Source organism: Budorcas taxicolor, chromosome 16 (genome assembly GCF_023091745.1).
Source record: "Budorcas taxicolor isolate Tak-1 chromosome 16, Takin1.1, whole genome shotgun sequence".
Lineage (NCBI taxonomy): Eukaryota > Metazoa > Chordata > Mammalia > Artiodactyla > Bovidae > Budorcas > Budorcas taxicolor.
In genome coordinates this window covers 43,796,172-43,812,392 of record NC_068925.1, presented here as the reverse complement: position 1 = coordinate 43,812,392, position 16,221 = coordinate 43,796,172, and the positions used below count along the sequence as shown (strand labels likewise).

The window sequence follows — 16,221 nt, the reverse complement described above, 5'->3', positions numbered from 1 at the left end:
GACCCTCCTCACCTACAGAATCTCTCCTCCAAGTCTCTGCCTGCTGCACAGGGTGACGGGGCCCATGACACGGAGCCGTGTCAAGTACTGAGGACGTTGCCCGGCATGCTCTGAGCAGGCTGGACCCTTTTAAAAGATAGAACAATGTGCAGTTAAGACCACGGAGGCTGGAGCTGGCTGCCAGTGTCACATCCGGCCCTGCCATCGGCAGCTGTGTGACCGCAGGCTCGGCGGGCTCACCTGTGAAATGGCACAGGAGGACCTGCCTCAAGAGGCTGTGCTGATGCTCACAGCAGCTGGGCTCCTCTGGAAAGGACTGTGTTCCCAGCACGTCGCAGGCGCTCGGTACCCTCTTGTTCCACCTGAATATTTAACACCAGCTTGGAGAAACTCAGTGTGATCATATTTTCTACTTTTTCCTCCTGTATATTTTGTTGGCTTCCATATAAATCTAGGGTTTTTCACGGTCTTCAGAGTCAGCCCTCAGGTCCCCAGAGTTCACTGCTTCCAGCAGAGCTGCAGGCGTGAAGTAACATTTACTTCCCTTGACGCCAGATCCTGATCAGACACTAGTGACCACGTGGTGACTTTGATTTGAAGCAAGCGAGTGTTTTTTAGAAGATGCAGAGCCAGGATAGGTAAAATAGAGACAGAAGGTAAACTGGTGGCTGGAGGACTTAACCTCTGTCGGTCCTGCAGAGAGAGATTCCTTTCTTTCTGAGGCCACCTGCAACTCCATCCCTTGTTTGGAGATTTTAAAAGAAAAGAATCTGAACTATTGGCTATACTCCCAATATAAAATAAAAAGTCTGGAAAAGAAAAAGACTCTGAATGAATATCCAGACTCGTGCCATAACTTTGTTTGTTTCGCTGCTCCACGCATCTTGTGAGGTCTTAGTCTCCCAACCAGGGATCAGACCTGTGCCCCCTGTATGGAAGCTTGGAGTCCTAATCAGTGGACCCCCCGGGGATTCCCTCAGGTTGTAACTTTTAGCACATGGAACATGTTTTCGCATTGCTTCCTGGGACTCTTAATTTTGGACTGAAGTGAAGTTGATCTTTTCAGTGTAACATTTATTCTTGAAGTTGGAAGTTTCCACCTTAGACATCGGGAAGCAGGATGTTGGTGGGTCCCAGGACTGCTTGCTCTGACACCGTGCATCTACTCTCCCTGTGTGCTCAAAGCCTGTCGACTCCAGTCCCTAAGTGCATATAGTCACTAGGAAGGAGGAAAGGCTGAGACAGAACTATCCATTCCTGTCCTGGCTCTGCTGAGCAGGACCCACTTAGTCATGTGGCTGCCCTCGGGCAGCCTGTGATCTGGTGGAAAGAGAAGGCATGGCTCCCCTTGGAACTGAACAGAGATAGCATCAGTTGTTTCCACCAAGCTCTGATCTTCAGTCTCTGCTTTAAGAAAGAAGAGACAGAAAAGATCAGTCACGATGATGACAAGAGAATTTTAAAAATACCTGCTAAATTAAAAAGCAAAAAAGAGAGGTAAGCTCTCATTTTATAAATACCTGAAGATTCAGGGTGGGAATGTGTTCCTTTCCTTGGAATTTTTGATCTTCGAAATGGAGTTTTTAGTCCATTACATGTATAGAATTTCTTGAATTTCATACTTAGGAAATTTCCAACCTGGAACATAAGGCTACATTTGATGAGTTTCAGCTAAGTTGTGGGTAATAAACTAACACAGTGGTTGGAAAACACTTTGCAAAATAGGAAGTGCTTCCCTACGTGTCCTAAATAGTGGTTTTCGCTCAGGAGTTGCTCTTGAAATGAGCTCTCCCACAAGCCCCTGTGAGAGGCCCCATCTCCCTCCCCCAGTACAGAAGCCTTAATGGAGCAGTTGCTGTCTTTTCCTGTCTGCAGCTCAGATAGGATGAGAACCAAAGTCTGCTTTGGTCATACTTGCCAGTTACCACCTCTGCCAGGCCCACACCGGGCACCCCTGGTACCACCCCAGAAAGCCTGGCGACTGGTCTCAGGCCCCTGAGATGGGCGGGTGCCGAGTCATGAGATTGTGGAGTTTGGAGCCCGGATTCTTTCATCCAGCAGTCCCAGTGGGCAGCTTGCTGTCCACCTCCACCCTGCACACCTCTGAGCTGGCCACCAGTCAGCGGCTGCACCCCACCTGCCTTCTTCCTGAATGTTCCAGGACTCTCATCCTCACCTCGTCTGGGCCCCTTGTTTGGTTTGCTCCGCAGCACCCACTTCCTTTTCCCCTCATGGTCAGTTTCTCCCACTTCTGCCCCTTCCTCCCCCTCTGCCCAGCGTCTCCATTTTGGGAGAATCCAGCTTGCACTTAGCTCTTACTGAAGGAAGCCTGTTCACAGGATACAAGACTTTTAGAAAAGACTGGGTGTGACTGCCCTGCAGATCTACCGTGGGTTTTGATCTTGTTTCTTCAATAATTTCGAAGTTTTACTCACTTCTTTCTGAATGGATAATTCGTTCCCTTGGTGCAGGATGTGAAAGGTTCAGAAAAATGTACCGCAAACTTCCCTCCCGCTCCTCCCTGGAAGCCACCAGTGGTACCACTTTCCTGTATAACCTTCTACAGTCTTATCATACAACTTCTAAAGTAGAATTCTGAGTATTCTTGGCCACAGAAACTCTATATATAGCACCATTTAAAAATCTGAAAGAACACGAAAGTGCTCCATCGCAGTCGGTCAGATTGATTTTTTTGTGTCCCCGTTCCCTCCTCTTGTTCCCGGCTCAGGAGTTTTCACGTGGTTCTACTCGCAGCCTTTCTAACTTTCGGATGTCTTGTTCACTTACGGTGTCGGCCTAGGGTTTCCAAGGCCCAGGGGTGATGGAGAGGAAGTTGGCGGGTGGAATTGGAACGCTGGTTGGGGAGTCACCCTGGGTACGTATCCATCCCTCACGCACCCCCTACTCCCTGCAGAAGTACCTGCTCCCCGTCATCATGGGCGGCCGGGAGGACCGGAAGCAGCTGGAGCGGATGGAGGCAAGTCTGTCGGAGCTGAGTGGCAGTGTGGCCCAGACAGGTAAAGATTAATGACTCCATCAAGTCACCCCTCAAAGCCTTCTCCGAGCAGCCCCTTCTCTGCCCCCTCCCTTCTCCCCTCCGTCTCCACTTTATGTGGTGACTTCATTTATCTGCTCTGAGAATCTGTTCACATTTGCAAATGAAGCCGCCGTCATTTCGGTTTAATTTGAAATTGCTTGTTTACTGTCGGCGCGGCCTCAATTAATTATGTTTTTACGGAAAGGCTCCCAACCTCAGAATATTAATAAGGGGAATAAAATGACAGCCTTTCTAAGGGCTGTAAAGTTCATTTTTAATTTCTGCTTCCATGAGGTTTTCAGGGGGGTTTTCAGCAATTTTCCCCCTTCTCTCTAAGAATCCCTCGCAGGGTCAAGAGAGGCTGTAATTACTGCGGCTCCGGGGACCCCGGCCACCTCCTCTGTCATCGACTCCACGGGGCCCGCGTTCATTACCCAGTGCCCCACTGGTGGCCCAGATTAGCTGGGACCTGTCGCTCCAGAGGTGGTTTTTCCTCCTATATAAGCTTGTTTACTAGATGGAGGCTCAGAATCTAAAAACTTAGGTACAGAGAGAGCTGCCTGTCCCAGACTGGAGTTTGCCCCTCAGGGGCGTGTCTGTGTAGCCCCCAGAAACCCTCCGGGGCCCAGACCCTGCTGGCAAGTCTCCTCGAGACTGACAGTGGATAGGGAGCACCAGCAGCCTTGGGGTTTGGGTGGGGAGGGCAGGAGGGAGCTGTATGGAAACGAGATTGGCAGTTTTTAACCACTTCTGGATGCTATGGATCTGAGCTGTATGCCTCCCAGATTTGGAGACTCTGCTTTGAGTTTTACAAGGACACAACGAGGCACAGGAGATGAGGGAGGCAGGCAGTCCCGAGGTTGTAAGAGCCAAGCAAATCATAAGCAGATATAATTAGAGGGGAGAGGTTTTGGACGGATATACTGTTGACCATGGACAACTGCACAATAGAAAGATAAAGTGGAAATACTAGAGGTTAGATACAGTGCAGGTAGATTACCCAGAGTGCAGATGAATTATATGGATTGCTGGAGGGCGGGGGGATGTCTGCAGATAAATTAGAGGCAGCGGCTCATAGGTGTGTGGACAGAAGGGGGAATCTTTGTGTATCGTTAACAGAGATGCACCTGCTCTCTCCTTCCAGTGACTCAGTTACAGATGACCCTTGCCTCAGTCCAGGAGCTGCTGATTCAGCAGCAGCAGAAAGTCCAGGAGCTGGCCCATGAACTGGCCACAGCCAAGGTACTTGTCCCTGACCCTCCGGCCCCTTCAAGCTCTTCTTGCTCATCCTTGTGCCCAGTTCATTGTGCATCTGATGCCCTCTTCTGATGCCGGTTACACTGCTCTTGAGAAAGGAGGTGGTCACCAGGCAGGCGATGTGGCATTCAGTGACGAGGGCTTTCCTTTCTGTCTCCGAGGCCCACCCCCATGACCCACACACTACAGTTCTGGTGGTAGCTGGTATAGACACGGGATGGTCTCCACCTCTAAGTTAGGTCACAGGCCCCAGCGTTGCCAAGAACAGTTCCAGGGAACAGGGTGGGAGAAGGGTGCCCAGGCCCTGGGCTAAAATGTGGCTGTTGCCAAGTTCTCTAAACCCTGGTCTTGGGGTCTGGTAACCCCTGAAAGATGCAGACCCACCTAGGATGACCGAGGCGGGTTCATTGCCTCAACTTCCCATATCTGGAACCCCCATGGCAATATCAGATCCTGGCATCAGACTGCCCAGGTTAAAGCTCTGTGCCACGTGCTGGCTATATGACCACAGACAAGTCGCTTGCCATCTCTGATTCTCAGTTTCCTTGCCTGTAAAATGGATCTGTAACCCTGCCTCCCTCATTGTGTGCACCTGCTAGGAACAATGCCTGGCTCCTGTCAGCTCCCAGGATCGCAGCTTCTTGGTCTGGGCTCTGTGCGTGTGTGTCACAGTCTTCCGGACACAGCCTGGCCCAGGAGACAGTGGTCCACGGCGTCTGCTGCCCTCCCTACTCCATCCCCACCTCCCATGTAGCTTTCTGGCTGCTTCCATGCAACTCTCACCCCAAGGAGAGAGAGGTGGCTTCCTCCAGGAGAGCCCCACTTCAGCATGCCGCTCGAGGTCCCTGTGCTCTTGAGAAGAGGGTGCCTGGGAATCCCCTCGTGGGGTGCCTCACCCTCAGAGGTGCTGCCTCTGCACATGGGCATGATTACCAGTGGCCACTGCCAGCCACCACGCACCCTCCCCATGGGCGGCAGTCCATAAAGCAGCCAGGGAGGGGCTGACAGCCCATGCCCTGCTCCCTTCCATTATCTTTGGGAGCGGCGGCCTGCCAGTGGCCAGAAGCCATTCCGGAAATTGGAAAATTGTTTTCAGACCCTAAGCATTGAGATCAAGACCACATGTTGCTTTTTAGAGGGGAGGGGGCCCCAGGATGGCGTTGGTGGTTGAGAGCTGCCCCTGGGAGTTTCTTGGGCTTGTTTCCTTGATGTGCCCCCCGGCCCCAGCCCCTCTCATTTTCTCCGCTGAAGCCAGGCTCACTGGTCTAAATCCATATGTGTGTGACTTCGGTTACCCCATAAACCAGAGACTCAGAGCTGTGTTTTCTCAGCTGTAATGTAAGTTTTTATATCTGGCTTCCAAACTCCTACTGCAGCACTGTAAAAAATTAAAAAGAAGAGCGTTAAGTAATTAAAAAACCTACATAAAACTGAAGGCTGGGAGTTTTCTGCAACTGTTTTTTTTTTTTTAAGAGACTGGCTAAAAAGCCCCAGATGTCAGATTTTATTTCTAAATCCTGGCATCTGGCACCAGATGCGTTGGGAAATTTGAGTCCTTTGTCGGCCGGTGAGTGGAAATTGCTCCCTTGTTAATGGGCTGCGATAGCTTTCAGGGCCTCTGAGAAGCCAGCACAGTGGCTGCTGGATCTGTGCTGTCTGGTGGTCTGGAGCATGGACCCTGAGGGGATGTGTGTGGGCGGCAGGCGTCTGTATGTTTTCGCTCCAGGCTGCCCCCTCTCAGGCAGGGGCTTCTCCCTGCCAGTGTGCCCAGCCAGACTGCTTGCTGGGGCTTCCCTGTTGGCCTAGTTGGTAAAGAATCCACCTGCAATGCATGAGACCCGGGTTCGATCCCTGGGTTGGGAAGATCCCCTGGAAAAGGAAACGGCAACCCACTCCAGTATTCTTGCTGGAGAATCCCGTGGACAGAGGAGCCTGGTGGGCTACAGTCCATGGGGTTGCAAGAGTTGAACATGACTTGCCGACTAAACCACCATTAGGCTGCTTGCCTGGGTGGTACCCACAGCAGCCCCCACTCTACCTCATAGCCCCCGGAGGCTGGCGGGAATGTGTGGAACCCCTCTGTTCTGCTAGCCTGGGGTTCCCCACTTTCTCCTGAACTTACGGCCCAGGGGTTTTGTGTCAGGTAGGAACAGTGGTATCAAGGGGCAGGAGCCTTGCACCTGGAGGCGGCCTCTGGCCTGGAGGGCTGAGTCCCACATACCTGGAATTGGCCTCCAAGTACCTCACAGGCAGCTGGGTCACAGGCAGCTGGGCCACAGGCAGCTCCCATCTGGGGGATCACTGTTTTGGCTTTCCTCTCCTCCATTTATCCCAACAAGATTTGCTGAAGAAAGGTGTGGTTCTCTGAAGTTTACATGGAAAGTGATGTCAAAATTCAAAGGAGAAGTTGTGTGGAGGAGGCTGGCATTTGTCCAGGGTTGTTGTGGCTATTTCTCCTGTGGGCCCTCCTCCAGATCATTGTCTTTCTCTCTGCGGAGCCTCAGGGTCATCCCAAAGAACGCATGTCAGTGGGCCGCCCGACTCGGGGCTCCTGGCTTTGCAGGTGGTGGGGCCTGATGTCACAGCAGTGTGGGGCAGGGCACCCAGGTGAAGCCTGCCTTCAGGGTTGATTAAGAGTGGGGGCCGGAGGATGGGCCAGGCAGGTGCTCAGGTGTCCCCTTGACCCTCCACAGCAGCTCCAGGTTCCAGGCCCTGTGGTTGGAGGTGGCTGCCTGTCTCAACCCCAGGGCTCCCATGGGTGTGTGTGTGGGGGGTGTGATCTCTGCGGGGAGAAGGACTTAGGTGGAAGGAGTAGTTGGTGTAGAGATGGAATTTATCTTCTTAGTTTGGTTTTAATGGAACGTTTCAGACACGCATGGAGTAGCGGGCCACTCAGTGAACCTACAAGCTCTGGCCACGCGGTGCAGCCGCTGCCTCGGGCCTGTCCTGCCTGAGGTTATTCTGAAGCACATTCCAGACAGCATATCATTTCACACTGCAGACACTTCAGTTTGTATCTGTAAAAGATGAGGGCTCTCTTGTTGTTTTATTTTTTCATAACCAGGATACCAGTTACACCTGAATACATGTCATGTTTCCCTAAGATCGTCAGCTATCCAAATAGAGTTGCAAGGATGTTTGTTTTAAGGGAGTTGTCATTTCAGCAGAGATCCAGGCAAGCAGACCCCAGAACAGGACGCAGGAAACCTTCCCGAGGGGGTTGGGTCCTCCTGCCGTCTCAGCGTCTGAGTTTGGAGGGGTGGGAGGGAGGTGCCACACTGATCCTCAATCCCCTTTGTTGTGACTTTCAGGCCACCACGTCCACCAACTGGATCCTGGAGTCCCAGAACATCAATGAACTCAAGTCGGAAATTAACTCCTTGAAGGGGCTTCTTTTGAATCGGTAGGAGCTGCAAAGGCGTGGGCTTCTGTTCTGCTCTCCACCTGGGACTGGAGGAGGGAGCTCTTGGGGCCCATCCAGCTGTTGCCGTCGTGGGTGTTGGTGGGGCATCTCCTGGGGCAGGGGTGCCCCATGTTTCCCACCCTGGATGAGCTGCATCATTCAGCTGCGTCATGGAGTTTGGGAATCTGGCGATTTTACCTACCCTCCCCAGCAAGTCCCTCCCTCCCCACTTTAGGAGTGACCGTCTGAAGGGCCCACAAGAGTTTTGAGATACAAACAGTTCTCAGCCCTGTCCATACCTGGTCAAGGACAGCTGGAGCCCAGAGCAGGACCTTGAGCAGAGGAGAGCATCCCCACCTTCCCGGCAGGGCCACTCTCTCTGTCCTGAGTCCTGGCTGGAGCTCTCAGTGACAGCTGGGTCCCAGAGAAGGATCCCCCCGAGGGCCAGAAGCAATTGATTTCAAGGCAGAGGGCTGCGCAGCACCCGTTCCCCACCCCTGGCTCCTGTGGTCTCCCTGTGCCCCTCTGCAGGGACAGCACCAGTGCAGCCCCAAGAGAGGGTGACCAACTTGTCCAGGCTTGCCCAGGCCCGCCTGGTTTTAAAGCTGAAAGTCCTGTGTCCTGGGCTCCCGGGACAGTTGGCCGCCCCACCTGCAGAGTGCCCCAGGGCTTAGTAGGTGGCTGAATGAGGCTGCGCTTCACTCCAGGTCCAGGATGGGGGCCTGGTAGGGTCTTGTGATCACAACCAAAAGACCCAGTTCTCCAAGGCACCCACATTCAGGCTCTCTGTGGGGACAAAATTGTGGCCTTAGGAGAGGTGTGGCTGAGCTTGGGGTGCCAGCGGGCTGCCCCTTGGGGATGTGGTGAACACCGAGGCCCTGGCGGTGGGCTTCACATGGCAGGGTCTGAGGGGAAGGACTGTCTGGGACCAGAGCTGGCAGGCAGCCCAGGAAGCAGCAGGCCTTTGTCCTCTGGGCTCAGGCCGGGGTGGTCTGGTCCCACCTGTCCTCAAGCTTGATTTCGCCATTGCCAAGCGGACCTGACTTCCCAGGTCTGGGCTGGGTTGGCTGCCAGCCCATGGCTCAGGGCGGGGATACGGGAGTGGGAGGGGAGGGCTGGCTCTTCTGTCAAGTGTTGAGCTTGGAAGTTTTCTAGAAAAGTCCAGGTTTGATGTCTCTGATCCCGTGGCCCAGGCCAGGCTCTAGTCCATCCGTCTTTGCTCAGACCAAATTAGAGTGGAGGCCCAGGGGTCTGGGGCTCCAGGCTTTTGCCCTCAGCCCTTGCTCGCTGCCCTTCCCAGGGCTGGAGACTGGACACTGCTGTGAGGACCGGAGGGAACGGGCTCTGGGGTGTGGCAGGCTCCCCAGGGCCGACTCTCCTGCAGCTGCCAGGGAGGGTGGGCCTGGCCCCGGGCAGAGGGACCGCAGATGGCACCCTGAGTGGGAACGGTACTCTCCAGGCAACCATGGTGCCTCTGGCTTCTGTCTCAGCTTCTCTAACCTCCAAGGGGCCAAGAGGCCTGTTTCCAGAGGAAGGGAAGGGAGGGCAGCAGGCGTGTGTGGCAGAGCCCCGTCCTGTCCCCTGTGGGCTGGCCCTGGCCCTGCTCACCGTCCACTAGCGTTGGCATTCCAGAGGGGCAGCTCTGCTGAGGGCAAACCCGGCCGTCTTCTCCCTCCTCTACCAGGAGGCAGTTCCCGCCCTCCCCGTCGGCCCCGAAGATCCCCTCCTGGCAGATCCCCGTCAAGTCGCCCTCGCCCTCCAGCCCCGCAGCGGTGAACCACCATAGCAGCAGCGACATCTCGCCCGTCAGCAACGAGTCCACGTCGTCCTCGCCCGTGAAGGAGGGCCACAGCCCCGAGGGCTCCACGGCCACGTACCACCTGCTGGGCCCCCAGGAGGAGGGCGAGGGGGTGGTGGACGTCAAGGGCCAGGTGAGGATGGAGGTGCAGGGCGAGGAGGAGAAGAGGGAGGACGAGGAAGACGAGGAGGACGAGGACGTGAGCCGCGTGGACGAGGAGGACTGCCTGGGGGTGCAGAGGGAGGACCGCCGGGGTGGGGACGGGCAGATCAACGAGCAGGTGGAGAAGCTGCGGCGGCCGGAGGGTGCCAGCAACGAGAGCGAGCGGGACTAGGCGGCCTGCGGGGCGGGGCCCGGAGCGGGGCAGGGCCCGGGGGCGGGGCGGGGCCTTGAGCCGGGCGGGGCCCGGGCAACTGAGGGCGGAGCCTGGCCACCCAGCGCGCCCCGGACAGACAGGCCTCTGACCTTGATCTCATTCAGATCGAGGGCTCCGAACTCTCTGGGCTCAAGCCCGCTCAGCCCCCTCCCAGACAGACGTCCGGTCCAGGGGCGTCAGCTGAGCGTCTTAGCCAACCTAACACCGTGCATGACGAGAGGTAGTTTTATCACCTGACTCCTGACCCTCACAGAGTGGGAGCCTGGGGACCCGGCGTCTGCCGGCCCCTCCCTCTGCCCCGGCCCCCTCTCTGCTTCTCTCCAGTGGCCACGGAGGCCACACTGTCGTGATTCCAAAAGTGACGGCCCTGCGTTCCCCTCCGGGCGAGGGTCCCGCCGGTCCCCCAACCAGGCCCTGCCCGGACAATGCCGCCCGTGTGTGCTTGTCGCAGCCCCAGCCCGGTCGCCCGCCACACGTGACAGTGCACTGCTCGTGACCGCTGGCTTACCGCATGGTGGCTCCGCTACCGCTCTGGGGAGATGTCCCACCCCACCAGGAGCCAGGCCCGGGGCCCTCCTGTCTGTCCCCTGCCCCGCCCCCAAACGTGTTATTTTGTGTGATCAGGTATAGGTATCAGAATATAAGATCCGACTGTATATAATTGTAATAAATACGAGCTGCCACTATTTAATTCCTGCCTATGGCTCCCTATCTGCTCACGGCACCCCAGGCCTGGGGGTGGGTCTCGGCCAAGGCCGCACCAGGTGGGTCCCAGGGAGGGGACATGGGGGTAGGCTCAGGTAGCCCTGTGGTGGGCCTGCCTCCCTCGTCCAGTCTCCCCCACCAGGCAGGTGTCGCCACTGCTCACCCACGGTTGGAGGATGTCGTCCTGGGTCCAGAGCGGCTGCTGCAGGGCGACATTCCGCCCCAGGAGGAGAAGGGACCTCACGTTACTGTATATAGACCTGGTGTGGAGTGTGATGAGCTCGCCTTCCTTAAATGGATGCGTGTGCTCCCAGGAGAGAGTGTCTCGTTCCCTTGTCCTCCCCCGTCTCCACTCCCTCTCACCCTCCCTGTCTCCCTTTAACCTTCACACAGCCTTTAGCTAAACCCAGGAAAATAGCACAAGATGCTCCTTCCGGGGAGTGCCCGGGGCTGTGGCCGTTGGTGCAGGGGTCAGAAGGCCTGGTCCCACCCTGGGCCTCGTGTAGACACAGGCTTTGGAGACAAAGTGCAGGGACCGTGGAGGTGGAGCTGCAGCGGGTATGTACCCTCTGGGGAGTGGGGGGGTGCTGAGGCCTCCTGACCCACTGCCGGCCTCCCACCCACCCAGCTCTGGGGAGGGAGGAAGCCACAGGCCGAGGGTGAGACACTTGGCAGGCGGGTGTTTTGTCTCAGAAAACATTTCCACTCTCACCCAGGCCCCTTTTTCGGCTCCTGCAGCGAGCTCCTTCCTAACTCTCCAGCGGGGGCCCTCACCCTGCCCCTCTTGAGTGTCCCGCCCGCTCCCTGGTTTCCCAGGTTCGGTCTTTGATGCTCATCACCTCACATGGTTTTCCAGCTTGTGCCGCCCAGGGACCCCCTTCTGAGTCACCTCTGCCTCTTGCCACCCCCACAGAAGCCAGGGTTCTCCATCCGCAGGGCCCCCCACCTCATCTGGATACATGACCCAGTTTTGGGAGTCACGCAGGCAGACCTGAGGTGACAAGCAGAGAGGGGCTGCCTGCTGGGTCGGAAGCACCCCTCGGCCTTGGGGGCTAGAGACAGGGTTCCCCTGTGACCTCCCCGGGGAATGGAAGCCTGTGTCCTGCGTGAGCCATCTCTAGGGCTCCCCCTCTGCTTCGTGACATTTCTCATGGCCTCTCACTTTGCAGAGGTCTCTCCTGCTGTGGGACCAGGCAGGGGGTCAGGGGACAGACAGCCTGGGACAGAGACACAGCCAGAGCTGCTGGCATGGGGGCCGCAGGGCATCGCGGGGCACATCTTCCCCAACCTGGGGAGTCAGAGGTCTCTCGGGTCCCCAAACTCACTGTGGGAGAAAGGGATGGAAACCTGGGCCTGGGGGACCTTTGCCCTGTGGGTCTCGAGCGACGATTTCAGCTTTTGAGGACAGAGAATCTGGCGTGATTTCAGGGAGAAAAAAAACCCCTCCCCAAAACTGCGTGAGTGCTGCCTAATAAAGGCAGCTGCTGGACGGAGGGAAAACAGCCCTTTGAAAAAAAAAAAGCCTTTCATTAGAAAAATAATGCATTTCATCCAAATAAGGTAAAAATATTTGGAATGGGGCAGAAGTGAGCAGCAGGCAGCGCCTGTCAGGCCCTTTCTGGAAGGGAGAAGATTATTAAACTCAATTACAAAGTATTTTTGTAAAGTGTCTTTTAAGAGAGAACTCACCCCGGTGCTCAGAGGCTGCAGGACGGCCCTCTGGCCCCTGAGGTCTCACCAGCGGCCCCGGGTGTTTGTGGGCTCTGCCTTGGGCAGGGTCCTCCCTTGGGCAGCCCCCTCTCCCCTGCTCCTTGCGATGCCCCCAGAACAGCGGCGAGGCAGCCGCTTCTGCCCTGTCTGCCCTGGCCAGTCGGCTTCCTTCCTCGAGGGCTGAGCTGTTGTCGGTGTCCTGGGACACCCTGGCGAGGAAGAGAAGCGTTCTGAGCGAGGGGAGAGGGAGAAGGATGCTGAGCTTGTAAAATGTTCTCTTTTTCGTACCGTGGAGGTTCATGTCAGGTGTTCAAACAGTCCAGCCTGTATCGAAGGACTGGAGGGGACAGAACCCCTCTTGGGTCTCTCCACTTGGTTTCACAGGTGTGTGGTTGTAGTCTGTCTCTCTTTTTGTCTTTTTTAATAAAAACGGGAAGTTGCTCTTCAGTGTTGTGTGGCTTGCTTGTCTCCCCGAAAGTAAAGCGTGTGTCTCCATGAGGCGCACCTCAGTTGGGAGGAGAGGGCTTCTCTGGAAGGCATCTCTCCCGGGACCCAGCCAGGACTTAGGTGCTGCTTCTTGGGCTTCGGCCTAGAACCTGCCTCTCCTCTGGTGAGCCCTGCCTCAGACCCAGCCCTGCCCCAGACCAAGACTCAGGCTCTGCCCACAGAGGATGAAGGGCAGCAGACAGGGGACTGGCCTGACACCTGATCCTCAGGAGTGTACTTAACCCTTAGTGTTTCTTCACCTGTTTGTTGACAGTTGTTTCTGCCAAGGCACCCAAAGAAGAGGGTCGCCATCTCCAGATAGCAGGCAGGAAGGCGCCAGGGAGACCCTGAAGGTGGCGGTGGCTCCAGCCTCAGGTGAACCGCTCACCTGGGTGTAGACCCAGTCCTGACCGACCCCTCGCTGCCCCGGACACCTCTCTGGCCCCTGCTTCTTCATCCTGCACAGGTGTGTCCCATCGATCACCCCCTGCTAAGGTCAGACATCTCCAGGTTGGCTGAGGTGATGGTGTGTGACCACCACCTTCTCCCCCGAGAGCTGGCCCAGCCCCTCCCCACGCCACGCCCTCCCTCTGGTGCCACTCTAATCCAGAAGTGGAGTTTAAATCTCCAGCCGGGTTGTGCTTTTCCCTGAGTGGTGAACAAACCTGACCAGTTTACTTTCGTCAAGCACTTTAAAGCTCTTGCTGTCCTAGCAGAGGAGGTGAGATTTTATCATTTCATAAGGAGGCTGCCTGAAGCCTTCCCTGGCCTGACCCGTCTGGGAGGACCTTCTTCATAATGAGGAGGCCATGTTTAAAACGCATCTTGGAAACTCGGGTGTCCATCCCTCCCATCCTAGCCCAGTAGGTCCGGGAGGCTGTTTCCAGGTCATTAGTTCCAGGGTGCCCTGTAGACTCAGTGTGCAGCAGGCAGGCATCAGGGAGGCTCTCTAGGCAGGGCTGAGGGGCTGGGGGTCCTCTGTGGGGGAAAAAGCCTTGGACTTTCTGAGGCCCCGGTGTTTCCCCCAAGTGGTGTGGGTGAGGGGCTCACAGGAGAAGCCGCTGGGTCCGGGCCTGTGCTGACTGTGTGCCCCTGGAAGGTGCGCCCCTGGGAGGCACATCCTGTCCACCCCTCCGGCGAGGGTGGCACAGGCCCGGCCCCTGTTCATTCCCCAGGACGCCAGCTGGTCCGAGGGGACCTGCTTCCTAGAGGCCTTCCTGGGGGCGACAGCACTTCACTACCCCTGTGCCCAGGCCGGGACCAAGGCTCCCCAAGGGGCCAAAGCCACCTCTCATGAAGGCGAACGGGACAACAGGCTGTCTTGGCCCGGGGTCCAGGTGGGCTGAGGCCCAGTTGCCCATGAATGCTGAGGCCCGACTCCATGGGTGACTCAGCCACTGGTAGCACCCAAGCAGGGCCAGGTCTGTGGGAGGTGGCAGGCCACTGAGCTCAGCATGAGCCTGTGCAGCTGGTTCTGGCTCTTTCCAAGAGGTTACAAAACTCTTGAATTTGCCCCAGTTTTGGTGTAGGAGCATCACACCACCACAGCTAATTAAACCCCAGAATGAAAACATGTTTTACTGCAATTCCTACTGAGTCCAACAAGCCATAGGGAGCACTGTGGGACCCAGGCCACCCTGCACCCTGAGGCAGGGCACCAGCCTTGCCTCCCCACTGCAGGCCCCTCCCTCCTGGGGGCGGGTCACTCGGTCTCAGGGGCCGGTGCCCGGTGCCCGGGGCTCAGGGCTGTGGGCTGACCTGGGTGCAGCTTCCTCCTGTGTCCCAGGTCCCTGTCTCCCTGAGATCTGAGGGGTGCCCTGAGGCCCAGCCCACCCTTCCCTGGGTCCTGTCTTGTCCTGAGTGGAGCTTAAAAGCTAGTCCTGCCTTCAGCTAGGCTGAGCCTCCTCTTTACCCATGTTTGGGTCTCCCAAGGTCCATCCGGCCCCAGGAGACCTGGGGACAGCTGCAGAGGGGGCAATTTTTGGGGTCTTCCCCCCACCCTCAACCTGGAGTTGGAGCCTCTGTGGGCCCTGCCCCCACGGCAGTGCCCAAATGGAGCCCTGTGGTTGCAGCACCCACCCACCCGGCTGAGGGCTGAGGTCGGAGCCTGGCTCCCTGCCCTCCCTCAGGCCCCGCGGGAGGGCTGCTCGGCCCACCAGGGCCTGTGAAGCTCCAGTAATGGTTTTAATTTGTTGAACTTGTGTTTTAGCCCATAAATTAGTCACTGTTTTATTTAACAGAATCGAGATATCCACAAACAATAGGCGAGTTCCAACTTGAACATTTTAATAAGACAGAAAAAAGTATATATTTTCGCGTCTGTTACAAACATATTTATGTAAATAGCCTGTGGGCTGCGTTCCAGGATGAAAGAAGGGAAGGGCCCTCTGTGCTGGGGCTGGGTTAGAGAAGAGGCTTTCACAGTGGAAAAGTGACCATGTTGACTGGGGCCCTGGGAGCCATGCAGCCCCCTCAGCCGTGCCCCCTGCGGTCCTGGGTGGGGAGGTGACACCTGGCTGAGGTGTCACCTTCCAGCCCCTCTGTCTCTCCCCAGGAAAGGGGCGAACTCCTTGCAAGGATGTGACATCGAGTGAGAGGCTCCACCTTTGAAGGCGGAGGAGCCTGGAGGCCCAGCACATGTCACATCTCCTCCCCCAGGCCCTGAATGCCTGGCCACCTGGAAGGAGGTGAACTCAGGGCAAGGCTGGCAAGATGGTGCAGAGGAGGAGGTTTATTGAGATGCAAGCCACCACCTACAAGTGTCCGGGCTAAGGAAGAGGCCTGCTCTGGGCGGGGCCTGACTGGAGTGCTTGCGCCACCCATGCCTCTGAGGGAGCCCCAGCCATGGTGTCACCAGAGCTGGCAACTCGGGCCTGGGGCTGGTGGCTACAGACTCAGGCATCAGCCCCCTCCGGCTCTGCCCCTGTGTGCTCCTGGCAGGAGCTGAGCCAGCATCCGGATCGGATCCGGGTACGCGCTGTTCCCAGCCCGGGCAGGTCCCTGCAGGAAGGAGGAAGGAGCCGAGGGAGGAGGCAGAAGGAGGACCCTGCCAAGCGCCTGCCCAGTAGCTGGCTGCTTGGAGAGAGGGCTGGCCAGGGTGGGGGCCTGGGAGCCCCTGGTGCCATGCTGGAGGCCTGAAGCGTCTAGGCCAGGTAGCTTCTGAGCCTCCATGGGGCCTTCAGGCAGGGCTGGGCCCAAGCCCCCCACTGTCTGTTCCCAGCCACCCAGGATCACTTGGCCCCATCCCAGAGGTGAAACTGGGCTGCCCCCTTCCCTGCCAGCGTTGAAGGGTGACAGACACCCTCCTCCCCTCCCTGCCTTGGCACAGGGAGCCCGGGCCTCCATGGAGGCTGTGCCGCCCTGCACAGCTGGGTCACTGCCAGCCGCTTGGGGCCGATTTCAAAAATAAAAGATAACTTGATAGATTTTTTTTTCCAGTTTTTATTGAG

General features: G+C 56.9%; 1 protein-coding gene across 1 annotated transcript in view; it reads left to right on the top strand.

Moving 5' to 3' along the window:
- Positions 1 to 9,829, top strand: part of PEX14 (peroxisomal biogenesis factor 14) — a 139,145-nt gene extending 129,316 nt beyond the window's left edge. The window contains exons 6-9 of the mRNA XM_052653767.1: positions 2,915 to 3,017; positions 4,182 to 4,279; positions 7,606 to 7,697; positions 9,382 to 9,829. Of these exons, the coding sequence (XP_052509727.1) occupies positions 2,915 to 3,017; positions 4,182 to 4,279; positions 7,606 to 7,697; positions 9,382 to 9,829 (741 nt within the window). The remainder of the gene's footprint in view (positions 1 to 2,914; positions 3,018 to 4,181; positions 4,280 to 7,605; positions 7,698 to 9,381) is intronic.
- The last annotated feature ends 6,392 nt before the right edge of the window (positions 9,830 to 16,221 follow it).